The sequence below is a fragment of the Corythoichthys intestinalis genome, chromosome 12 (assembly GCF_030265065.1).
Source record: "Corythoichthys intestinalis isolate RoL2023-P3 chromosome 12, ASM3026506v1, whole genome shotgun sequence".
Taxonomy (NCBI): domain Eukaryota; kingdom Metazoa; phylum Chordata; class Actinopteri; order Syngnathiformes; family Syngnathidae; genus Corythoichthys; species Corythoichthys intestinalis.
Genome location: NC_080406.1, coordinates 9,823,776 through 9,851,186, shown reverse-complemented (window position 1 = coordinate 9,851,186; position 27,411 = coordinate 9,823,776). Strand labels below are relative to the sequence as shown.

Sequence of the window (27,411 nt, the reverse complement as noted above, 5' to 3'; positions counted from 1 at the left end):
TAATGCTCTTTTGAAACTGCAATCTTAGCAAGCCTTTCTTTTACATCTCCTAAAATTTATTCTGCAACATATTAAATGTTCCTAATTCGATTACTCGATTATTCGCACTAACTAGTTGATAGATTGATCGACTAATAAAATAATCGATAGCTGCAGCCCTAATCATAATTGAAAAATATTTTAAAAGCCCACTAGAAAAATTTAAATATTATGGTATTGGAATTTAACCCCTAAACTTCCCCAGGATTTTTTTTTTTCTTTGCACAAATTAAAATCAAGCCAAATCAACAACTGCATGCAGTAAAGTTATCATTAACTATATAGCTATCACCCCGTTTATTTACAAAATAAAACAACAGGGCTAAGTAAAATCTACATTTACTCCAACACAATTTTGACATTTGGCCAAATTGGGGGTCTCAGAGCAGAACTTCAAGTTTTCCGCCATATACATTTGCCAATAAATTTGTCAATTCCAGAACTGCTTGCTGTCTTGATCAATGTGCTCGTTCAAATTCACACATCATACAATTTTTTTGTTACTACTACAAAATCAACTCCAATAAAAAATATGAAGCCACTAAACCTTCCTGCACAAAACCTGAAAAAAATGCCAAAGAGAAGAAACACTATGCTACAGTCAGTGTGCTGAGCGATTAGGGGGCTCGCAAAGGGTACGAAAACAAACTTGAGGTGCAGAAGCGGTGAGGCGCACGCTGTGGGTTTGAGAAAAGGGGGCCAACAATCTGCGCAGCGTGGAGAATCTGTCCCAGTTTCGCATTGTATTCCTCACGCCGAATGCCACGATGTATGGCGACGCCCACCAGCATTTACAATTAAAAAAAAAAAAAAACTAGGTCGAAGATGAAAGGGAGAGCGTGGGAGGCAGGAAAAAAAAGAGAGGAGTCTGACAGCATGCTGGTGGATGTAATAGACAGTGAATGAGTGATAATGCATCCAAGTGCAACATGTCCAGGCCAATGCTCCTTCAACCTCAATGCATCTTCGCTCCAATCTGCATCCCTTGTTTATTGTTGCTCACTCCGGACATTCAAACTGGTTGTTAATCTTTTGTTGGTCTGCTTCCAGAGCTTTTCCGTTCGATACTAAATAACCTCATCAGCACTTTTAATAATTTACATTTTATACAGACATATTAATAGTGAAAACTGCGACAGTGATTCGAATAAGATGGGGATGTAATACAGAGGTGGGTAGAGTAGCCAAAAAATGTACAAGTAAGAGTAGCGTTACTTCAAAATAATATTACTGAAGTAAAAGTAGTCACTCAAAAAATGTACTCAAGTAAAAAAGTATTTGGTGAAAAGAATACTCAAGTAATGAGTAACATTGTGAGTAACTGCTATGATTTTTTTTCTCAGCACAAAGTTATCTATATGAACTGTTGTTACAATGATACTGTACAATAATCCAATACATAACCACAATAACCACCTTCACATTTCATTGTTTAGGCATAATGTAACATTATCATACTGTAAACTTATTCAGCATGTTGTTCTCTGTTGTATTTTTATTCTAATTTGCCTTTCAAGATGACATCTGTTCTATGTGTTGGATTTTATGAAGTAAATTTCCTCCCAAAATGCGATTTATACTCCAGTGCGAATTACCGTATTTTTCGGACTACAAGTCGCACCTGGGTATAAGTCGCACCAGCTATAAAGTGCCCAAACAAAGAGAAAAAAAAACATATGTAAGTCGCACCGGACTATAAGTCGCATTTTTGGGGGAAATCTACTTGATAAAATCCAACACATTGAACAGATGTCATCTTGAGAGGCAATTTAATATAAAAATACAATAGAGAACAACATGCTGAATAAATGTACAGTGTACAGTGCATGAACAATGAAATGCAAATATTGTCCTCACCAGCATACAGCTCGTCTCTTAAGGGGGCCGCGCTTAATTACGGACATTGCAATACACAATGAATAGGTTGCCGCTGAACCCTTCACACTAGGCTGCTGCTAGTTTGAAATGTTAAAAAAAACAAAAAAAAACATCTCTTGCAAGGTGTGGTGGCTTTTTTTGGGTGTGGTGGTGCGCCACAATGTTTTGTAATGTTGGGGAAACCCTGAAGAATGTTCTGGTTTCGAACAAACAAATGAACGTTCTTTAATGGGTTGGGCGTCGAGCGCCGTCAATGGCAGCCATTGAGCTAACTGAGACACTATTATGGTGGAAGATTTTGGTATCAACTTGTTGGTTCTTTTTTTTTTCCTTTTTCTTTTTTAAACATTGAGACACCTATACCTCGATTCTTGGCATGAGCGGGATGCAATCACAATATATCACAGTTTTGATATTTTGTCACAGCTCTAGCCCCAACATTATAATGACATAAAACAAATCACAACGTCACTGTGACAAATGGAAAAAAATTGACAGGACGGGGAAGCAGTGGTGTAGTATTTTACAGAACAGAAATTGTCTTCTGACCAAAAGGTCCTCCAGCTTGACGTCACCAGATTAGCATATTATCAGTCATCGACTGTACATATATGCAGAGGCCTGCAGTGCAAAGTTGAGCCAGTTTGACATATGTTGCAACATGTGTTTTTAAAAACTGCTTTTGATGTGGCGTATCATCTATTTTACGCATCAAGTATCTTCACGTGTTAATGCTTTTAAAAAGAGGGTCAATTAAACTAGTACAAGTCAAGTGGGAGATGGTAAAGAAAGCAAATTAACCGTTCTTCTCAAAAACGCACAGAGCTTGTTAACAAAGACTCCTAATATACATAGATGAAAATTGACTACAGTGTGTAAACATTCCTTGGAGAGGCCTCAGTATGATGACAAGTCCAGAGGATATTTACAATGAACTTGTCACAAACTGAAGGCGTGTAGCTACACGACTCTCGTAAAATGCGCTTGGCAGCTACAGCGAGTCCTTACCTCCAGTGCGCCCTAGACCGACTTGTACGGCGGGTTGCAAGCTGCCCTCATTGTTGAGGAGGTGAGGCATGTGGTGGTAGATGTTTGGCACATGAAGAGGTTTCCTGTTGGCCAGCTGCTTCAAAAGTTTCTGGGTCTCATCTAAATTCACAAAGACATGAAATACACGTTAAAGTGCGTACGACAGGAGAAAAAAAGTCTTAAAAAGGATTATTATGTGAATTCGAATCATATTTTGATACGATTCGACTATATACAACAATTTAGCAAAGTGCAGATGACGAGAAATTAGTCTTTTAATCTGCCGATTAGCCACGCTTACCAGTATAGGGCTCTAGCGTCCCCAACAGGTGGATGACGTCAACGGAGTCACGATTTCATCTGATTTAGTATGCAGCCCATTAAGTGGGAATTATTCACAACTAGAAAAACGCGACGAAGAGAGACGCAAAATGTCATTGTTTCAGTTGCTCTTCTCCAATATTTTTACAGGATATTCTTTTTATCCAAGTATTTTTCCCCAATAGCTAAATAAATGGCATGGTGATGACAATTAACAGCCTTGTGCTAAATGGAATATGAATAAAAATGCATTTATTCAAGACGACATGGGAAAATTACTCCATAATGGTCAAAACTGTCGACTTCACCTTTACTGTCGCACCTCCTTAACGATATTTTATGCCACCTAAATTGAGCTTATGTCATTTCCCTTCCCAGGCTTCGGAGAATGTAAACAAATCAAGAGGCTTGACAGCTAGCCGACATGCTAACCCGAACCGAGTGATGTTTCAAAGTCTTCGAAGCGGAAAATCACACATAACTAGCCCGGATCATTTCACATGACGACTGGGTTGTCGATTGTCTTCGCCGATTGGCAAACCGCCCGGCGGAAAGCAATTTACAGCTCCTTCCCCTGCTACTACGGACAGAAGAGCTCGCCAGGGAAGCAGCTGGACAATGACCGCTAAACAAACTGGCCGACGTCGAAGGAGCGTGTAGCTGCCAAATGGTCAACACGAATATGGCAAAATAATGCTTTACTACACGGCGAAGTCGTAAACAGTGGAGGAGGGCGGCTGCAGTTGTTGTGCAGCTAACGTGCAGCTAATGTGTATGAGGAGAGCTTTTTACATGCCATTCATGATCAAACGTAAGTAGTCCTTTATTTGAAGAAAATTTGTAGTGTTTACTTTGTAATCGCTGTATTCGCGGCTATTTGTAAACACAAAGTTGCAATTTCTGATCGGGTGGAAAATTTGACAGAACACCGGGCATACCAAGAGGGAAAAAGCCGAGTATAGTGCTCGCCCAGCAGGGGGATGTGCGACAAGCTGCCGGTCGTCGGCCGAGAGGACAAGGAGCATTTCAGCCACAAAATGAAAGCCACCTCCGTATTAAAAGGATCCCAGTATTTCACATAATACAAAACACGATGTTTACTCAATTCCTCGTAAGTCCCATGGTCCCACAGTAGTAGGGCTTGTTTTGGCCAATATCCACCAGTGAATGGGAACCTTTTGAAACCCCAAAAAGGCGCACACGCCTCTCCCTCATACAGCAAGATTTTTCTGCAGCTGTTTGGCTGGCGTGATGCAAAAAATGAACGTATTAATCCGCAAAATCAGCTGAATCCTTAGTCCTTTTCATACAACAGTACGGCTGTATAGTGAAGAGGACTCCTTCTCCCGTACACGGCACAGCGCCCTCTTTCTCAACTCGAGACTGTTGCCGGAAGTCACTCATTTTTATGGCGTGGGAATCAAAATACTAAATAAATATAGCGATTGCTCCTCCTTGATTCCCGCTACGTCACTACTCTGCCGTCTGATGGCCTCTTCAAGGGCCCACAAATAGTTACGGACATTACAATACTCAACGATTAACATATTTCTGAACTATATTAACACTCAGCACACATCACAATCATCCTAAAATAAAGCAATCCGCTAATATACACAGTCAAATTATACTCTTTTTCTCAACTCAAACAAGAAAAAAATACTAGTTTACAACGTCCGTCTCACATTACTGTCAAGACGGCTGATTTCTTATTTGCTCTAAAATGCGAACATTTATTGCCCATGCACGCCACTTAGCGAACGCCTCCCCCCTGCTGGTTTAAAACCGTAAGTACAAGAGTATCTGTGGATTAAAATAACTATTTAAATATTATTTAATAATTATTATTTTATTTAATTATTATTATTTATATAAGTTATTAAAAATAATTCAGAGACTTATTGTACTTTAAAGGGTATGTCGTGCCCTGGGAAAATTTTAATATTCCATCATTATCCATAAACGCATGCCTTTTGTATTCATATCATGCCACTTTGTGTAATTACACACAAGAAAATGAGAGAAATTTGGCTCGATTGTCAAGCTAAAACGACCGGCGCCCGAGATCTGGCAGACTGTGTGCGTGACGTCACGACAAGTGAAGAGTGCCACCAGCCACTAGGGGGGCAGCGCCTGTCTGCATAAATATAATTCCTTCTAGTGAGGGGAGAATTAGGGGTGTTTTGAGCTGTTTATGCTAATGCATTGTGTTCGTCCTGCACATATTCCAGGTTCCCTCATGAAGAAACACCCCTCGTTGTCAATAAAAGAGAATTCAGAATTGACAGTGAGGGGTGTTTCTTCAACAAGAAAAAGGCTCAGTGCTTTAATACTGAATGGCGGCGATGATGGCGGACAATTCCAATTTCGTTTCTAGTTTCAGCGACGAATCCGACGTAGAAAGACGTAACGAATGTTCATCTAATGGTGATGAGGAGAGTTACGAAGCTTTAATCAGTGTTTTAGGTTACCAATTTGAGCCCAAACGAACGCCAATGCAGCGTAATGAAACGGTCATTGAGGGGAGCAATGACACTGATGAAACATCGGCAGCAGATCGTGTGGGAAACACCAATGATTTGTTTTGCATTTCTTTTTGTGAAGCTGATACACCGTGACTGCAAAATAAAGGAATGCATAGAATAATTATCATTTATTGCGCTATCATAGCTTTTCGCTCTGCCAACAGACACAAATATGAATGGGATCAGAGGATTTGTTCTATATATTTTACGAACGATAATTTATACATGTGTCCAGTCCTGTATCCAGTGCGTGACATTTTTTTATTACAAAAGAGTACTCACTCTGGCCATTTCGAGCTTGGCTGCTCCCCTCCTTTGCTTAGCTTTAGCCTCCTTTACCAGTCATCGTCCTCTTTTTTGATATCTCGGGACATTTAGGTGGCTGCACCTGTATGGTCGGCACCGCATCTCCTTTGAGCAGCAATCTTTTAGCAAAACCCGATTTCTCTTGTCCATAGTTCGAGAAGCTTTCAGGTGGAAAATGCGCACCACAGAAAAGCGTGCCGGAGGCTGTGTCTAGAAAATTAGCCCTCTTTGCACGGACGAACTTTACCCATTGTCTGTGTAGTCCATCTTTTTTTTTCGCGTTCAGGAACTCATGGATACTATATTCCGATAAATAACTATTTGTACACCACATAGCACAGCAGTTTTGAACCATTTTTGTGATGTTTTGGTCAAACAAACCCCAACGCTACTCTCTCGTCGTTAAAAACAATGGCATCTGGCTCCGCCTCGACTGTCAATCACTTGTCGTGACGTCTCCGCCCCATTCGGCTGTCTCCGGAACACTTTCGGAAATGTTCGTCATTTTCGATCTATTTTCGATAATTGCTCATTAATGTGATTGATTTTTTTGTTAACTTTATCAATATTTGTTATCTTGGCACATAACGGTTCTATTGATGTCTCAAACCCCCTTTGCCGCTACATACTCTTTAAAAGTGTTGAAATTGCATAAAATGAACATATTACTTGTATTTTTAGTTTTAAACATATTGTATGGCTCTCACAGAATTACATTTAAAAATATGTGGTGTTCATGGCTCTCTCAGCCAAAAAGGTTCCCGACCCCTGACTTACACTAACCTTCTTAGGACCCAAGTTGATTTCTCTCACAAGAAATCGTCATACTTCGAGCATGTCGTCATATGTGCAGCTAAATAACGATTCGAATTTTACGTCGGATGTCAAAAGGATCATATGTCACTGCGTTCCTATGTCGAGGTACCAATGTAATCCGTTACCTGAGAAGGTGGCGAGGTTGTCTTTGCTGTTGTTGGTTTCGGCAATGGCGCGGCGAAACTGCTCAAGGATACTGTTGAGCTCTGACGAGCGCTGCAGCGTCCTGTGCTCGGCTACACGAAGGCGTTCTTTCAAGGCATGGAACTCCCGCTGGTATGCTACCAGTTTCTCTGCAAAAGGGAACAGAAAGTAGTCTGTGAGCACTAAAGTAATTGATAACCTTACTATCTGGTCGTTGAAGCTTTTACAGGGGCTATTTAAGTTTATAACCAAGCTCCGTTCCTACGGTGAAGGCCTAACCCAAACAATACATATGACGGTAGCTGTGCGTGCTTTCTTGTGTCACATAGCAACGTACCCTTTTGCGTGGGCCCTTTGTAAACTTCAAATATTGTTTTGTAGTACCAGTTGAGGCATTTCCCGGGATGAGATTCTGATGGTAACCATAAGCCTAAATATCACGGTATCGCATTTACGGCTCCAATATGTGTTACTTTGCGATATCTGGGTTAAAAAAAAATGAATAAAAAATAAACTTTTCCATTGACCAGTAGCAAATTGGAACATAAGTATAATGTTAAGTTAAAACAACAAATATTCTAAATAAAATTAAAATAAAAGCAGTCCTTTAGGTGAGCCTGAACCCACAGCCACAGCATAAAAAGCATGTGTGTAGGATTCGTATCATGTTTACATTGTATACACATTCTCTTTCTCAACACAGTTGCCAGAGAGAGAAAAACACTTGTATTACCAACGCTAGACACACTAAACACACTGGAGTTAAAACTCTTGTAGCTGGTGGGAAACGTTCATGACAGCTTTTATTAACCTTTAATTTGTATAAATGCGAAATTCTATTGGGAGGTAGGCATATGTCGGTATGAGATTTTGACGGCAAGATAACCTAAAGCAAAAATATCACGGTATTGCAATTGTACATCTAAAATGTGTTATTTTGAGATGTATGGGTTAAAAAAAAAAATCAACTGAACAGGATGTTTTTATTTTTCACAACAGTCTGGCAAATTGGAACATTATTATATATTTTTTTTTTTCGAGGAGGGTGCTACTTCGCGGTTTTTCACTTATTGCGGCGGGTTCTGGTCCCCACTAACCGCAAAAAACAAGGGATCACTGTATTTCTCAGTCCACGTTATGATGCAGGAACGTAAGTATGTTCACATTTTCTGTGTAAAAATACCACCACTACTACGCTTAATAAAAATTAGTTGAATATTAACGGAGACTGAGCACGTGTGTATGACTCGTATCATTATTTACACATTATATACACATACACCTCTCAACACAGAAAGTCACCAGAGAGAAAAAATGCCACAGGCTGTTTTATGAGAATGTTATTTTGTACAGATGTTTAGAATGGCGGAAGACTTTACAAAAGTACGCTAATAGCAGTGGTTCTTAACCTTGCTAAAGGTATTGAACGCCATGAGTTTCACATGTGTAGTCACCGAACCCTTCGGAATTTAACCCAATGCTGCCTGTAGGTCTGTTATACTTTTACAATACCAAGTGTCAACCTTCCACTGAGAAAACCAGTTTGTCCTCCCATTAGCTAGAGGGCTAGCAGTTGAAACTTAATAAAGCCTTTAAATCTGTAGCAAACCTGTCCAAAACCTAAAATGACACTTTACCTTTAGTCAGAGTATGAAAATGGGATCCTGTGTGTTCTTACTCTCCGCCGAACCCCTTAGACTTACTCACCGAACCCCTGGGGTTCGATCAAACCCAGGTTAAGAACCACTGGCTTATAGTGAGGATAGAGGAAACAAGTTAGCCATCTTGGCTAGCTAACAAGCCACGTTAATAGCCTCGTTACAAGCTTACATTATTTGTTTTACCATCACTCGACACAGGTAGCTGGTGGGAAACGTTCATGACAGCGTTTACTTAGCACAGCTGACTCACTGACACTGAGCAACAGCAGTTTTGCACAATGTATCAACTCCCCAAATGTCATCATTCTACGTTGAAAAAAACTAAGGGGAGAGGGCTTTTTAAAAATTCAAGGGGGCGCCACTGAGCCGTTTTATAACATATTTTCGCAACGCTGCTAAATCTTCGAAATGTACGTGAAGCCGCATGTATATGCAAATTTTGGCGAGTTTTGGAGCATGTTAAGACCTTCAAATTGGGCATTTTGAGAAAAAATGTGGAGGGTCTTTTCACGTTCCTGTTTGGACACAGCTGAAAACGAACGAAAACTCAATGTTTTTCATCAGATACCTGAACACATATCTTAAGGCTCCCCTGATGCAGGTTTAAGGTCAATTGATTACTTTCCCGAGGAGGAGGAGCCTTGCTCGTAAAAAAAGGTGTTTCCTGTTCACACTAGGGGGCGCCAGGTCTAATGCGTAATATTTCAATGTAGTCGTGTTTAGGCTGAGACACCTCACATGCATGCCAGATATGAAAAGGATACAAGGTGCAAACCTTGTATCACGAGTTGGCGTGTTGCCAAAAAAATGCCCGACTTTGGTACCCCGCCCAGGTCAGGCCCGTGAATGAAAACTCACCATTTTCATAACCTAACATCTCATATGTGTCTTTAACAGTCTGACCAATTTTGAGAAGGGTCCAACTAACTGCCTCGGCTTAATGGTTTCAAACGTGTATCCTGGTTTTCGAGTAAAATGGCATGTTTTTCAACATTCAATCCAAAATACCCGATTTCCTGTTGGGTTTGGAATATGGGTGTTACAGACTTTTTGAGGCGGTTTTAGACAACCTATCGACTCCCCAAATTTCATCGCTCTACGTTAAAAAACATCAAAGGAAATGGCACTTTTAAAATTTAAAGGGGGCGCCACTGAGCCATTTTGCTAAATTTTATTGTAACGTTGCTAAATTATTGAAATTTACGCGAAGCCGCACATACGTTGGGGGAGGGTTGAGCCTTACAGCTGCAAGCGAGGGATTTCTCCATGCATTTTCGGGACATAAAAAATAGCTAATACCGTACAGACGGTATGACGGAAAATTTGAAATATGCTGTCAAAAAGGTCATGGTCAAGTGGTTGCCACTAAACAACCATAACAAAAATCTATTTGATTTGGTTAAATAGCCATAAAGAGGAATGACTTTAGATTTCTTTAGCGCTCTAATTGGGGACAAAGCAATCTGGTTTATTTTTCACTGCCAGTGAGATTTTCTTGAGGCGCCGTATTCATAACGATGAATCATATGACTCATGGCTGCAAGCAATGACAACCTCCCACAGAAAAGTCGATTCTCTGCTTTTTTCCTGAATATTGTGAATCCTCAAGTTTGGAGGTTAAAGAGCAAATTCAAAGAGCGGCACAGATTGAGAGGTTTACGGGTTATTTAGGGTGTCTCTGATCTAACAATGCTGGTATATTGTTAGAGTGCTCTTCCCGGGAGCTCATCAATAAAACACCCATGACTGGATTCCCTTTATCTCTGCCCTCTCGCTGCTGTCTGTCTGACTAAGCTATTGTCTTTCAGTGTTGCTCATGCTTTAAAACACAGATGCTGTCATTTGGGCCCGAGCCCCAGCTTCAAACCCAAAACAGACTTTCATCTGCACAGCAGCGCTTTAACTGCCAGGTCCGCGGAGGTGAAGCCACACCTGTGACCCCATAGCGCAAACAGACCAGAAAAGGTATCTATTTGGTTGTATTTGTAAAAGGAAAAGAGGCATATTCAGTAAAACACAAAGACCTCAGGAATACAGAAGTAGCATAGAAGTAGTTGCTATGACATTTGTTAATCTGTTTGTCTTCCTCATTTTGTAGAGTGGTTCAAAGAAATGAACACACACAAAGTATCTAACTTTTACTTTTTACCTTGCATAGATTTTTTGCAACAGTACTTCGACAACCACCACCATGATTTGGCCACTAAATCCATAACATTTGCTATGTTTACATTAATCAATCAATCGATCAATTTTCAGATTAAAATCATGATTGGATGCTCTGTATTCATGGATACTAAAAATATTGATCTGATTAGGACTGTTAGGTGTTAGACTATTAGACATCATTTTGACATGCGCAGAATGATTACCGTATTTTTCGGACTATAAGTCGCGTTTTTTTTTTCATATTTTGGCTGGGGGTGCGACTTATACTCAGGAGCGACTTATGTGTGGAATTATTAACACATTATGATATAATTTCACATGTTATTTTGGTGTTTTGCAGTGACACTGATGGTTTTGTAAAGTTGTTAGCATGTTCTTATGCTATAGTTATCTGAATAACTCTTTATAGCTATGGCCACGTTCGCGTTCTGCCTTTGGCAGTGTATGTTCAATTGTATTATTGACTTTTTTATCTTGAAATGGATGCATTTAGTTTGTGGCGCTTTCACGCCCACGTGAGGGCGCACCCGCACTTGTTTACGTGAAGAAGAGTGCTCACACGCCAGAAGAAGACGGACAGCTACGTAGCTCTGAGTGAGTGAGTGGGTGAGTTAGCGAGAGAGAATAGACGGCTGCGAACCTACTTTCATTGTTTATGCTTTTAAATCATCTCTACAGAGGCAACGCCTGCGTATATCATCTTTTCTGTTGTTGTTGTTGTGTGTTTTCCACCCGCGATCGGACACTTAGAGCCAGTTGTGTGGTTGTTTGAACGATGTGCTAATGATAGCGAACGCATGCTAACCTGTTACTTATTACTAATAGTACCTAATTATCATTTATTTACGTTGATGCGAACCTGTTTTCTATCGAGGACCAAATTGATTCAGCAAATTATACGGACGTCCAGCATTGTCTTTTGGGAGTTCGCTGTATAGCCAGGACCGAGCCGTAGCGTAGGACAGTATATTCACATTTCGTTGTTCATGCACTGTACACTGTACATTTATTTAGCATGTTGTCCTCTATTGTATTTTTATATTAAATTGCCTTTCAAGATGACATGTCTGTTCTATGTGTTGGATTTTATCAAGTAAATTTCCCCCAAAAATTCGACTTATACTCCGGTGCGACTTGTATATGTTTTTTTTCTCTTCGTTGGGCATTTTATGGCTTGATCGACTTATACTCAGGAGCGACTTGTAGTCCGAAAAATACGGTAATGTCTTCACGTGGTGTCGTAATAAGATTTAGAAGCACTTCTTTTATGCTAATGTACTGTAAAACTGACTTTTAAAACTTTTGTAGCCAAGGGTTTGCTAAAATGTTTGGTAACAAACAAAAGCTTTCCATTTGCATTTTGATGTACAGATTAGTTTCAGGAGTTTTACCTCCTCCAGCCATCGTGTAGCACAGCTGACTGACAGTGAGCAAAAAAACGGTGGGGGAGGGTTGAGCCTTGCAGCTGCAAGCGAGCGATTTCTCCCTGGATATTTGGGACATATAAAATAGCTAGTACCTTAGGGACGGTATGACAGAAAATTTTGGGGTTTTCATACCACGGTATACCTTGAAATAGGTAATCGGCACATGTCTAAGTGTGAAGCGTTTTGAGGACCTTCAAAAAGGTGGAAAGGCGCAATACAAGTATAACTCCATTTACCATTGCCATTTAAAGTGGAAGTTCAGGATTTTTGATATTAGGCATAATCTTTGAGTTAGCAGGAGTTAAGTTAGTTGGTAGAGTTGATTTCAACAAATTCTGTTTCGTTTGCATTTTTTAGTTTCATGGCTCCGGTAACCGGCAAAGGAAAGCCCCCGCAAATTTCCCTATGAAGAACGAGGCAAAATATAAACTGATCACTTGCTGCTGGCTACGACATAAAAAATCAGCGGTGGAAAAAAAAATGACGTGCTATCACTCCGCCTGGTCCTCTGCAGAGCTACTGGATTACAAATGTTGCTCTTCATACTGCAATTATTGACACGCAATGGTAAGTTTTAATAACTATCCTGAAAACATAGTATAATTATTGATTGCATGGGTCATCGATGATTTTCATGTGTGCAGATGTTTTTTATCGCCGGGCTAAAAATGGTGCCATTGACTTGCGCTAGCTTAGCCACTCTGGAGCCCTGGAACAAACAAACAACCTGAGTTTGTTCAACTCCACCAACTACTAAACCCCTGCTAACTCGAAGATTAAGCCTAATGTCAAAAATCCTGAATTTACGCTTTAACCAATCAGAGGAGAGAGTGAATACTAGTGCAGGAGACAGCAGGCAGGAGAGAGGGTTGCATCTGAGCTAAAATAATCCAGTTTTGAATTGAAATGTTCATATCTGTCGGTCTGATTTTTTTTTTTTTTTTTTTTTTAAAAGGCCAATACCGATGTACGTCAAATTTCCAAATATCAGCGCCGATAATCGGTCTAGCTCTACTTTTAACATCTCCATCAACGTGTCCCTCTCGGATACACAACATTTTAGTCTTGCGCCTACCTAGTCTGCTCGCTTTGCTTCTACTAACTTCCGGGACTAACAGAAACGCATATACTGACATCAAAGATATGCGGGGCTTTTTGTTCCGAAATTTTGGAATAAAATCTTTTTATGGGCGCCAATCGGATTATCAATCAACATAAACCACTTCTCGGTGGGAATAGGCTGTGTACTTGAAGCATTTTTATTTTGATTAGGCATTTAATCTGAATAAATGTATCCATGTAAACGTAGCCATCGACACCAGCTCAGCCTCGGCGTCTGCTATGCCCTTAACAGTGTAAACTGGGATTCATCCGTGAAGAGAACATCTCTCCAACATGCCAGACGCCATCGAATGTAAGCGATTGCCCACTCAAGTCGGTGATGAGTGAGGCTGGTTGGATGTACTGCCAAATTCTCTGAAATGACTTTGGAGATTGCTCATGGTAGGCAAATTAACAGAGCAACAGATCTGGTGAATATTCCTGCTGTCAGGGTGCCAACTGCATGCTCCTTCCGACATCTGTGGCTAGAACTGAACATTTCAGAGTGGCTTTTTATTGTGGCCAGTCTAAAGCACCCTGTGCAATTATCGTGCTACCTAGTCAGTATCATGTTACGGCACACCTGTCAGGTGGCATAGGTTCTCTTAGCTATCACAGATTTAGATTTGTTAACAATATTTGAGAGAAATGGTTAATTCATGTATGTGGAAAATGTTTTAGAAAAAAGGCGTGAAAAAAGATGCGTTTATATTTTTGATAAGTGTAGTTTTGTATTCTCTGTATCAGTCATTTGATATCATTAATTCATTAATGCAACACTATAGTTCTTCATACAGATATACAGGAAAAAAATTCACTAAGTGCAGCAATTTTCTACTTTAGATTTCAACGGGGCTTTTATTTTTGACAGACAGTCTAAATGGCTATTTGAGGATTTAAGGTTGCTTATTCCTTGATCAGCGCTAATCCTAACGGATGCTGACAAAAAAATGTGATGCTCCTGAATACAACCCAAAGCCACAATCTTCCACACCTATGATCACTAGAGGTGTGCAAAATTTCCGATTAGATTATTCGCGATTCGGCCGTGGAAGATTCGAGAACGATTCACAAACATCCAAATTCCGATTATTGAAATATGCCAAGTAAAGCGGAAGTACAACACACTCAGCGCGCCGCGCGGTCTTCGGGACGGAACGGAGTGGGAGTAGCTAAACATTATGCTTCTCATTAACCGGCCCCTCGGGTAATGCCAACGCTCAACTCACGGCTCTAGCTCAACTCATGCCACGAGATAAAAAAACACAACAACATACCTGACTGCTGCCGAAAAGCTGCTACAAGTACAGCTAAGCTACATATTGTTACGGTAGATATCATTTATATAGGACTAGATGGATTATAGACTCGGTAGCGTTAGCAGCACATCTGCAAAAAGCTAGATGTGGGCGTTAGTAAACGGCCGCCATCTTAAAGCAGTAAACTTCCCTGCAATGCTGTTGTAGCGAACCTTCCAAGCAAACCTAATTAACTTTTTATCTAAAATACTCCTAAATCGGTAAAATATTGACTTGAATCTATCTTTAAAATAGTTTTAAAACTTTCACATGACAAAAGTAGACAAAAGGGAAATTATGGAATAACGGGAGCAATTTTAACAACTTTAACGGTTGATTCACAACATTAAATTAATTGAATGTAGTTTAAAGCTGCTGATACAGAATGGGGACTGGAGTTTTTTTATTTAATGTTATTTTTGTATATTTGTTTACTGCTATATGTTAACTTGATACTGAAATAGTAGTTTGGTTTAGCCTGAGAGTATTTTTGAACAATTTTGGAACAAATGTACAAAACTTTATTTAAAAAAAAAAAAAAAAAAAAAAAAAAAGAGGGGCGTGCATCAATAATCGTTTTATAATCGAATCAGAGCCTCTGAATCGTAATCGTAATCGAATCGTTAGGTGCCCAAAGATTCCCAGCTCTAATGATCACTATTCAAAAATTGTCCCTCTAAAGTAAATTTAACACCTTGGAATTGCTGACTTGCCATTAAAATGCTGACTAAGCATTTGTTTAAGTATTTTACTCAACTCTTTGCTTTTGAGGAAAAAGAGAAGTGATGTTGTGTTCCTTATGTTGATAGTGGACTATAGGGGTGGGAACCTCTGAGTACCTCACGATACAATACAAGATACAAGGCTCACGATACCGATGATCTCATGATACGGCGATAAAACAATTATCGCCAAATGAGTCAGGAAATCATTTTACAATATTCTACAATATAACTAAAAATCACATAAATTAGTCATTTTCATCCTTCTGCTGTGAATTTCAATGAGCTTATCACAAGTAGACGTCCAATCCGTTTGAACACGGTGGGTGGCAGTGAACATTCGTTCATTCGCTGCCACCACTCCCACTTCAAATGCATTGGATGTCTATTGCTGTCAATGGCAGCCAATGAATCAAATTTGGGGCATTTCATGTCATTTCTTGTTGATTTTTGGGTCATTTCTTGTTGATTTTGGGACATTTACAGGTCTTTTCCTGATGATTTTGGGACATTCCCAGAAGTGACCAGTGAATGCCCCAAAACCGGAAAGATTGGCTGTGAGCGCTTTAGTTTCAGTGCCAATGACAGTGCTAGACGTCCAATCCATTTTGACTGGGAGAGTTAACATAGGGCGCTTTTACACAAGACCATGAGGACCAGGGTCCGGTTTGAGAGCTACCTGGTAGCAACACTTGCAAATGAATTGTTGAAAAATTTCAGCATTCACACTGCACCAACCGAACATTCAGAGTAGCATCACGTGGATGAAAGGTGCACTCACTGATTGGACAAATAGATAAGATGCGTGGCGGCACGTAATGTACCATAGAATTATTTTACATTAAAACTGTTTATAGGTTTTTTTAAAAAATTACTGTCTTTTATTTTGTAATTATAATATGACCATGCTTCTGTATGTGTCAATTTTTTGGCAACTGACTGTTGTGAAGCAGAGGTTTGTAGGCATGTAAATTTCAAAAAAAAAAAAAAAAAAAAAAAAAGCAAAATGTAATGTCGCACAGCATAGCAAGTCGCCGCTCAGGGGCACTCCCTCCCGACTCAATACCGAGCGAACTGGAGTATATGGGGAAAAAAAATTGGGGCTGTCAAACAGTTAAAAATTTTAATTGAGTTAATTACAGCTTAAAAATTAATTAATCGTAATTAATCGCAATTCAAAGCATCTATAAAATAATATGCCATATTTTTCCGTAAATTATTGTTGGAATGGAAAGACAAGACACAAGACTGATATATACATTCAACATATGGTACATAAGTACTGTATTTGTTTATTATAACAATAAATCAACAAGATGGCATTAACATTATCAACCTTCTCTTAAAGCGATCCATGGATAAAAAGACTTGCAGTTCTTAAAAGATGAATGTTAGTACAAGTTATAGAAATTTTATATTAAAACCCCTCTTAATGTTTTCGTTTTAATAAAATTTGTAAGATTTTCATTCAAAAAAATAAACTAGTAGCTCGCCATTGTTGATGTCAATAATTACACAGTGCTCATGGTGCTGAAACCCATAAAATCAGTCGCACCCAAGCGCCAGCAGAGGGTGACAAAACACCAAAAAACACAAGTAACAAGTGGACATTACTCTGTGCTGTCATTTTAATCTGTTTGAGCGGGGCATGAGTGTTAAATGCGTCAAATATTTTAACGTGATTAATTTAAAAAAATTATCGCCCGTTAACACGATAATTTTGACAGCCCTAAAAAAAATAAATAAATAAATAAATAAATTCCATTGGGGAAAATTAAACCACGAGATGGACCTCAAGTCACACAAGCGTGCAATCGCTCTCACTTTCATGACTTTTTGGACTGTCAAATTGTCGCCACTTCCAGGAGAGCAACTCATGAAACGTCCGTCCAGAGAGGCTCCGCCTATCTCTGCCAGTCACTCTCACACGGTATGTTCAGCAACAGCATGCAAAACACAATTGCCACTTTAGAACCCGATCCTGTATCAAATACAACTGCTTAGCACAGCACAACAACATTTGCCCATGGCTAATCGTCTGTCATCTTGCCATTGTCAATTTTGAATAGCGTCCACACTGTACTTCCGCTTCCAAGGATGTCCTACGTGTACCGTCACAGCCTAGATAGAGCATCACAGCTCCATGCTGTGACGCTGCACAATTTTCCAGTGGACCAGAGTTCAGTTGTTTGGTCCGATTCGCATTCACATTAGCGGACTATCTGAGAAAAATAACTCTGGTGCGTTTAAAAAAGGACCATGGACACTATTCTAATTTAGGTCGCAACCTGTTTGGTTCCTTTTTTTTTTTTTTTTTAACTATGACAACTTTTTACAACAATATTTTGATTCTTAGCAGGAGCATAGCGATAACCTTTTCATATCGCGACATATCACCATTTTGATAAATTGTCACAACCCTATTGGACAATCTATAGAGTAAATATCATGTATTATGTACAGGACATCTTGCATTTTCCACAAAGTCTGAACTGTTGTTACACTTGCCATTTCTAACACATTATTCAATTTGTAAAATGTGAGAGAGCCCACTGATGACATGACAAAAATAAATAGCATATCTTTTGGCATGTTTATATGGGCGTATACACTTTCAGGCCCTTATCATTTCATTTGTATTGCACAATTTGTCAGTCTGTTGACTATTAAACCCGTTGTTTATTCCAGAGTGCTTTCATTATACCAGGGAATCCACAATCACTTACTTATAGACCTAAATTTGGCGGTTACATTTTCTAATACTGTATATGCGTTAAAAATCGCCCCAAAAAGTATTATTTTTTGGGCAAGGTGAATTTTTATATGTCTGAAATGTTGGGAGGGGCTAAGATCTACCGCTGACACATCATCTTACTGGTCTCTACCTTCTCATTTCCTTCCCTCTTGAGACTTATTTTCACAAAACAGTATCCGCGTTTCATCATACACAGCAAAAAATGTAACGTTCAGTTTTGTGTTCTGCAGCAGCTTATTGACCTCTTAGGAGATTCTGTCATGACAGTGGCCTCATTGATAAAAACCCATTTTTATTTATTAATGGAGGGATTAGCCAGGAGAGTGATGTTGAAATGTCTGGTTGACATTTACTATAGGCATTTAAAAGGTGGATTAAGATATCATACTTCTATGCTAGTGATTATTTTTCATTTTTTTAATTCAATATTTTACTCATATGCCAGTAACAGTACGTTACTTGGAATTAAATTGTATTTTATTTAGAATATTGTGTGAACAGACCCTTTCCTATGTTGAAGTAAGGGCCAATTCTGGTTTTCACTAGGCATGTGCGGCGGGTATGAGATTTTGAAGGTATGATAACCTTAAGCACGGTTTCACGATAATGCAATTATAGCTCTAAAATGTGTTATTTTGAGATGTATGGTATAAAAAAAAAACATTCCCATTGAACAGGATTTCGTTTTCTTTTAATTTTTCACAACATATTTGCAAATTGGAACATCACCATGAATATATTCATTTAAATAAAATTAAAACAGAACTCATAGTCATAGCTCAACTTGTTCAAGATTAAAACAAAAACATCAACTGTGGGGCAAATCAGTATTTAGTCAACCACCAATTGTGAAAGTTCTCCTACTTGAAAAGCGAGGCCTGTAATTGTCAACATGGGTAAACCTCAACCATGAGAGACAGAATGTGGCAAAAACACAGAAAATCACATTGTTTGATTTTTATAGAATTTATTTCCAAATAAGAGTGGAAAATAAATATTTGGTCACCTACGAACAAGCAAGATTTCTGGCTGTGGAAGAGATCTAACTTCTTCTAACGAGGCTCCACTCGTTACCTTTATTAATGACACCTGTTTTAACTCATTATCGGTATAAAAGACACCTATCCACAACCTCAGTCAGTCACACTCCAAACTTCAGTATGGCCAAGACGAAAGAGCTGTGGAAGGACACCAGAGACAAAATTGTAGACCTGCACCAGGCTGGGAAGACTAAATCTGCAATAGGTAAAACGCTTGGTGTAAAGAAATCAACTGTGGGAGCAATTATTAGAAAATGGAAGACATACAAGACAACTGATAATCTCCCTCGATCTGGGGCTACATGCAAGATCTCACGCCATGGCGTCAAAATGATAACAAGAACGGTGAGCAAAAATCCCAGACCCACACGGGGGTCCTAGTGAATGACCTACAGAGAGCTGGGACCACAGTAACAAAGGCTACTATCAGTAACACAATGCACCGCCAGGGACTCAAATCTTGGACTGCCAGACGTGTCCCCCTGGTGAAGCCAGTACACGTCCAGGCCCGTCTGCGGTTTGCTAGAGAGCATTTGGATGATCCAGAAGAGGACTGGGAGAATTTGTGTAACCGGTGTGTCAGCGCCGCCCCGCATTCCGCTCCCACCTCTGACCAGGCCGGGACGCGAACCCGCGCACCACGACGCTTCCACTCGGCAGGCAAGGACGGTAACCACTGCGCCAATAAGCTCGAGCCAACGGCGCAGCCGTTAGCGTCCTTACATGAAGGAATCGGCAGGGAGGCTTCCACGCTCCACAACGGACCTGCGTGTACCCGTTACGTGTTCTGGTCAGATAAAACCAAAATAGAAATTTTTGGGATAAACACAGGTTCTTGTGTTTGGAGGAGAAAGAATACTGAATTGCATCCGAAGAACACCATACCCACTGTGAAGCATGGGGGTGGAGACATCATGCTTTGGGGCTGTTTTTCTGCAAAGGGACCAGGACGACTGATCTGTGTAAAGGAAAGAATGAATGGGGCCATGCATCGAGAGCTTTTGAGTGAAAATCTCCTTCCATCAGCATGGGCATTGAAGAGGAGACGTGGCTGGGTCTTTCAGCATGACAATGATCCCAAACACACAGCTAGGACAACAAAGGAGTAGCTTCATAGGCAAGGTCCTGGAGTGGCCTAGCCAGTCTCCAGACCTCAACCCCATAGAAAATCTGCGGAGGGAGTTGAAAGTCCATGTTGCCCAACGACAGCCCCAAAACATCACTGCTCTAGAGATCTGCATGGAGGAATGGGCCAAAATACCAGCAACAGTGTGTGAAAAGCTTGTGAAGAGTTACAGAAAACGTTTGGCCTCTGTTATTGCCATCAAAGGGTACATAACAAAGTATTGAGATGAACTATTGGTATTGACCAAATACTTATTTTCCACCATGATTTGCAAATAAACTCTTTAAAAATCAAACAATTTCTGTTTTTTTCCCCACATTCTGTCTTTCATGGTTGAGGTTTACCCATGTTGACCATTACAGGCCTCTCTAATATTTTCAAGTGGGAGAACTTGCACAATTAGTGGTTGACTAAATACTTATTTCCCCCACTGTATATACTGTCCGTCAGTGTCAACTTGCTGATGTAGGCTTGCTGCGAACAGCTGAAGAGGGACCGCAGTGCACCCAGTTCCTACACATTCTTCAATCCTGACCAGATTTTAAAATACCTTAAAATAATTGATTAAAATCGGATAAAGGCGGAAAAGTCATTCCTGAAAGCATTGACCCTACCTATTTTTAAGGATGAGACTATAAAGAAAACACAGCACTTAAAGACAATCTAATTGTAATGGGAGAGATAATCCTCAGCCACAGATTCTGCCCAGCTCTGACATGAATGAAAGCAACGTCTGCAAAATATGGTTGTGCATTATGCATGAGAAAGAAGCCTACAGTGGTGCACCTGCTAGCCCCCCGCTTCCACAATGCAGCTGCCATACAAAACAACAAACATTCAGACCCTTATCGATCACATGACATCAGTTTAGCGAGAATGAAACGACTACTTCATGGTCTGCCGATTTCGAAAGAATGCATAACCTCAACAAGAGTTGTTAAGAGAACACGAATTGCACAACAAAAAAATCGCACATTAAAAATATCAGTGTTATAAGAGGTAATGATACTTGTCAAAGCATCAAAACGTGTTAAAATGTTCTAAAAATTAACACAATTCTGATCTTGTTCAATTTTATCCCGAACCTTTTTCGACCAAGAAACAAAAAAACATTAGTTCCAATAGCAAAACCAATTCAAATGTGAACAACAGTATGAACAACCACAACGGGAGTGTATCAAACTCCCATATGGCTTATTAAAACTGTTCAGACTATAAGGACACTCAAGATTCCCATTCTCAGTGTTTAGGCAGCTGAACACAACACATTAAAAAAAATCTGGGGGGGATTCAAATGAATCTCGTCCCACATAAAAAAAATTCAGGATTGTAAGCGCACACAAGTTGTATATGCTTTTTGCCAAAAACATAGTCTAATCAAAATTTGACAAAAACATCCCTATTTATTTTCAACAGCCCTATTCATTTATAATAGGAAACAAATGACAAGATAGCAATGGGAAGTGACCTGAAAAACCGAAAATCTAGAGGATGTGACCTAGAAACAACAACCTGTGAGCCCTCTAAAATTCACAACAAAATGACCCAAAATTAACTCATTGCCCGTGATTGACAATGGTACACATTGTGCCCGTGACACGAAAAAGCATGTTTATTTCATAATACACGTGGTATTTTATGCTCCTGAATGAAATGGACTACTTGGATGTGTGAAGAAGCGATCGATATATTTTTTTCAATTTTTTGAATCCCGCGCTACGAAAATGACAGACTTCCGCCTTCGGTCTTGCATTGAGGAAGGGGGCGCTGTGACGTGTACGGGAGAAGGAGTCCACTTCACTATACAGCCGTACTGTTGTATGAGAAGGACTAAGGATTCAGCTGATTTTACGGATGAATTCGTTTATTTTTCGCATCACGCCAGCCAAACGGCTGCAGAAAAATCTTGCTGTACGAGGGAGAGACGTTGTGAGCCTTTTTGGGGTTTCAAAAAGTTCCCATTCGCCGGTGGATATTGGCCGAAACAAGCCCTACTACTGGGAACCATGGGACTTACGAGGAAGTGAGTAAACATCGTGTTTTGTATTATGTCAAATACTGGGATCATTTTAGGGCTGCAGCTATCGAATATTTTAGTAATCGAGTAATCGACTGAAAATTCTATCGATTAATCGAGTAATCGGATAAAACATTTTTTTTTAGGTAAAGATCAATTATAATTATACTTGAGAAAAAAAAGACATTTAATCCAATATTGAACAATTTTCAGTCAATCAATGTTTTTATTTTCTATGTACATTGTTGAAAACAGCCAACAATTGCATCTAAGATGTGACTAGAAAAAAAAATTCACTGCTTTCACTCAAAAAACTTCTAGATCTAAAAAAAAAACATTTCTTACCTAAAAATGTAATTACGCTTGATAACACACATCACTTGAAAGCTACGTGTTTTTCCGACGTTATAATTTAATTTCCATTTGTGTCAAGCTATTTTTAAGTTCTACTTAAGTTTTAAGTTAGTCTAAACTGTAAGTACTGATAGGATTTTGAGTTTTTGTAGTGTTCAAAATAGGGCTGTCAAAATTATCGCATTAACGGGCGTTAATTAATTTTTTTAATTAATCACGTTAAAATATTTGACGGAATTAACGCATGCACTGAATGAGCCGCTCTCGCATTGCCTCACACAGATTTCAATGACGCCGTTTATGGACATTAAGAGTGAAGAGAATGCCACCGGCCGCTTGGGTGCACCGCAGGGCCGTTCCATACTAATGTTATTCTTTCTACTAGTGGGAGAATTAGTAGTTGTGAGATGTTTATGCTGTTGCTTTGTGCTCCACACATATTTCGGTAAGTTTGCTTTCTTTTAGTGGCAATTATGTGTCTCTTGTTGTATTTTGGGTAAGATATGCACAGAGATACAGTATATCTGTTATAAAGGCGAGTGGACACAGGAGTTCTTTGGGCTGCGCCGTTTATTGGCATAAGCTTCTGCAACTCCTTCACAACAAACAGAAGTATCATTTAGTGAAAGCACATCAAAAATAATATTGCTATCTCTCAAAAAAAAAATAATGTTCACAAAAAGAAAAGCACTTCAGTCTGTAGTAATGAGGCCCTATTCTCACACAGCTAAACAACAATGCAAAGTGAACTGGCATTACTCAGAGTTTGGTCACTCAATTCTTATTGTTATTTTTATTCTTATTATTATTATATTAACTCTACTTTTGATTGAAAATTGTACAAATTTTATTAAAACGAAAAGATGAAGAGGGGTTTTAATACAAAATTCCTATAACTTGTAACTATAACATTTATCTTTTATGAACTACAAGTCTTACTATCCGTGGATCACTTAAACAGAAAGAATGTTAATAATGCCATTTGTGGATTTATTGTTATAATAAACAAATACAGCACTTATGTACAGTATGTTGTACGTATATATCCGTCTTGTGTCTTATCTTTCCATTCCAACAATAATTTACAGAAAAATATGGCATATTTTAGAGATGGTTTGAATTGCGATTAATTACGATTAATTAATTTTTAAGCTGTAATTAACTCGATTAAAATTTTTAATCGTTGGACAGCCCTAGTTCAAAATAAATGTATGATACCTGGTTGCTACTTGGTGTTTTATTTAGTAATGACTACTGAGCTAAAACTGACAGTTACACTTTATTATGTTTTCATTTTACACCCTCATCACTCTACTGTGTTTTTACAGATTAAATAAAGCCTGTATGTAAGACACGTTAGCCACGCATCGACAGTGGACATAATCAATAGAAACCTTGCCCTCCGAAGGGCTAACGTTACGTGAGCGAGTGACAGTAACGTTATATTTATTAGCGATGAGAAGTCTACTGCTTAAAGATGGCGGCTGTTTACTAACGCTGCCCAGATGCGGCCGAGTGTCATTTCGCATCTAGTCCTAAATGCATGCAATTTCTATGAGAAGCATCGGACACTACCTGCTACCACACTAGCATCCGCGGGCTTAGTTTTTAGCAACGTCGGCGTATTTTGTAGCGGCTGTCGGCTGCGGTAAGTTTTTTTATTTATTTATTGCTTCTTCCTCTACGCACGTGATGTCTGCGCGTTGTCCCGCATTAAAAGTAGTCCGGGCAAAACGCGATGCTTAGAGCTGGCAGAATTAAACGATTCCTCGAGGTGAATAAAATTACTCGGATCAGTTTTTAAACTCGAGTTACTCGAGTATTCGTTTCAGCTCTAGATCATTTTAATATGTAGGTGGCTTGCATTTTGTGGCTGACATGCTCCTTGTCCCCTCGGCCGACGACTGGCGGCTTGTCGCACATCCCCCCCGCCGGGAGAGCACTATACTCGGCTTATTGCCTTCTTCATGTGGCCGGTGTTCTGTCAAATTTTTCCGACCGATCAGAAATGGCTACTTTGTGTTAAAAATAGCCGCAAATACAGCGATTACAAAGGAAACACTACAAACTTTCTTTAAATAAAGGACTACTTACGTTTGACCATTGATGGGCATTCAAAAAGCTCTCCTCATACACATTGTTATGTTAGCTGCATAATAACTGCAGCCGCCCTCCTGTGAGTCTCTCGCTGTGTAGTATAGTGTTATTTTGCCATATTCGTGTTAACCATTTGGCAGCTACACGCTCCTCCGACGTCGGCCGGTTTGTCCGGCGGTCATTGTCCAGCTGCTTCCCTGCAAACGAGCCCTCTGCCCTCACCAGGGGAACAAGCTCTAACCTGTTCGCCGCCGGACGGGTTGCCGATCCTCGAAGACAATCGACAACCCAGTGGTCGTGTGAAATGATCCGGGCTAGTTATGTGTGATTTTCCCCTTCAAAGACTTTGAAACATCACTCGGTTCCGTTTAGCATATCGGCTAGCTATCACGCCTCTTGGTTTGTTTACACTCTCCGAAGCGGGGAAGGGAAATTACATAAGCCCAATTGAGGTGTCAAGAAATATAGTTCGGGAGGTGCGACAGTAAAGGTGAAGTCAACAGTTTTGACCATTATGGAATAATTTTGCCACATCGTCCTGAATAAATGCATTTTTATTATTTCATATTTCATTCAGCACAAGACTGTTATTTGTCATGACCATGCCATTTATTTAGCTAGTGGGGAAAAATACTTGGATAAAAGGAATATTCTGTAAAAATATTGAAGTAGTGAGACTGAAACAATGACATTTGTGGCTCTCTTCGTCACATTTACCTCGTAAATACTAATTTCTCGTCATCTGCGCTTAGCTAAATTGTTGTATATAGTCGAATCGTCTCAAAATATTATTTTAATTCACATAATAATGCTATGTAAGACTTTTTTTTCTCCTGTCATACGCACTTTAAACTCTGGACTGGCTTTGAATGGATTGGACTTCTTGCGCAGTCAATCGCAGGCAATGAATTAACAATGAAGTGACGCGAAAATGCCCCAAAATACAGTGGTATGAAAATGTATCTGAACCGTTTCAAATTTCTCACATTTCTGCATAAAAAAACCATCAAATGACATGTGAGCTTTGTCAAAATCGCACAGATGAAAAAACAGTGTCTGCTTCAACTAAAACCACCCAAACATTTATCAGTTTTCATAGTTTAATGAGGATAGTATGCAAACAATGACAGAAGGGGGGAAAATAAGTGAAAAAAATTACATTTAATATTTTCCCCCTTCTGTCATTGTTTGCATGCTATCCTCATTAAAATATAAAAACCTACACGTTTGAGTGGTTTTAGTTCAAGCAGACACTCCGAACCAGAAATTTAAAATGCACCCTGTACCAAACAGCAAAAAAAAAAAAACATTAATGTATTAACGCTAGCATAGCATTGTATATTTTTTGTACTGTTGGGGCACTTTCAACTCAATTTATGACCCAAAGAATGCAAAAAGCAAATAGGCTCATTCACGCATGAGCTGGCCATGACAAAGCAGAGTCATTCAACACTGTCAACAGTTATTAAATTTGAGGCTTTCATTCCATGACACCCACATCACTTACCAGACCATTGCCACCTTTGACAAACAACTCAAATCACAGATACTACAGTAAAATGTAAGGACAGGAAGCTGTAGTGGAAGTAAAATTTCTTGATTATTCAATGGGATAGTAAGCTAAGTAATTGGTTTTGAAAAATATTCAATAGCTGCAGCCCTTATATGAAGTCTTATTCGTTTTTTCCCTTAAATATATTTTTGCAGATTTGCAACAATTAAATGTGAATCAATAATCAATCTACATTCATATTTTATGAGCCTTTTTCATCCAGAAGTACAATTTTTACTGAAATTCAATTCTAGCCTCAGAGGGTTAAGTGAAAAATCATTTTAATCATTTGCGATTTGTTTTGAAATCTGTAATTATTAGGTTAACCAATGTCAGTTGGAACTAAATCACTAGGTTGATCAATGACATGGAAGTTATACTATTTCGTGTGGGTTCATGATAGTTCCAACATATGAGGTTTCTACATTATGAAAATAAGCATTTAATACACCGCCTTATGAAACAAAGCCTCAGTGACTGATTTTTATGTATTTAAGTTATTTAACTTCAAAAACTATACTTCTATATTGATATTTTTCCACAAAAATATTTATGTAATTTTTTGAAATTGTGTTCAATTTGGTTAGTGATTGAGGTGCATTCAAAATAGAGGTTATGTTTCCACAGTAGGAATAAAATTCGAAGAACCCGTTTTATATACAGTGGGGAGAACAAATATTTGATACACTGCCAATGGGAAAACCCATTGACAGTGTATCAAATACTTGTTCTCCCCACTGTACAACAACTTCTTTTTAAAGTAACAGAAATAGTTACTTTCCCTGGTAACTAGTTACTTTTACTATAGAGTAATTCAGTTACTCAGTAACTTTTTAGAAGAAGTAGTGAGTAACCATAACTAATTACTTTTTTAAAGTAACGTGCGCAACACTGGCGATGGAACAACCCCCACTCAAATAGGACCGGACGTCTATCACCGTCAATGGCAGGAAAAAATGATTACTCAATGCCACTCTTCCCAATTCAAGTAAATTTAATGTGTCGCTGTCAATGGCAGTGAATGAGTTGAGGGT

At 39.2% G+C, this 27,411-nt stretch overlaps 1 protein-coding gene across 1 annotated transcript in view; it reads right to left on the bottom strand.

Moving 5' to 3' along the window:
* Positions 1–27,411, bottom strand: part of mgat4a (alpha-1,3-mannosyl-glycoprotein 4-beta-N-acetylglucosaminyltransferase A) — a 100,284-nt gene that overhangs the window by 47,769 nt on the left and 25,104 nt on the right. Inside the window, exons 2-3 of the mRNA XM_057851609.1 lie at positions 7,040–7,207; positions 2,926–3,066 (exon numbers count right to left, since the gene is read on the bottom strand). Coding sequence (XP_057707592.1) covers positions 2,926–3,066; positions 7,040–7,207 — 309 coding nt within the window. The remainder of the gene's footprint in view (positions 1–2,925; positions 3,067–7,039; positions 7,208–27,411) is intronic.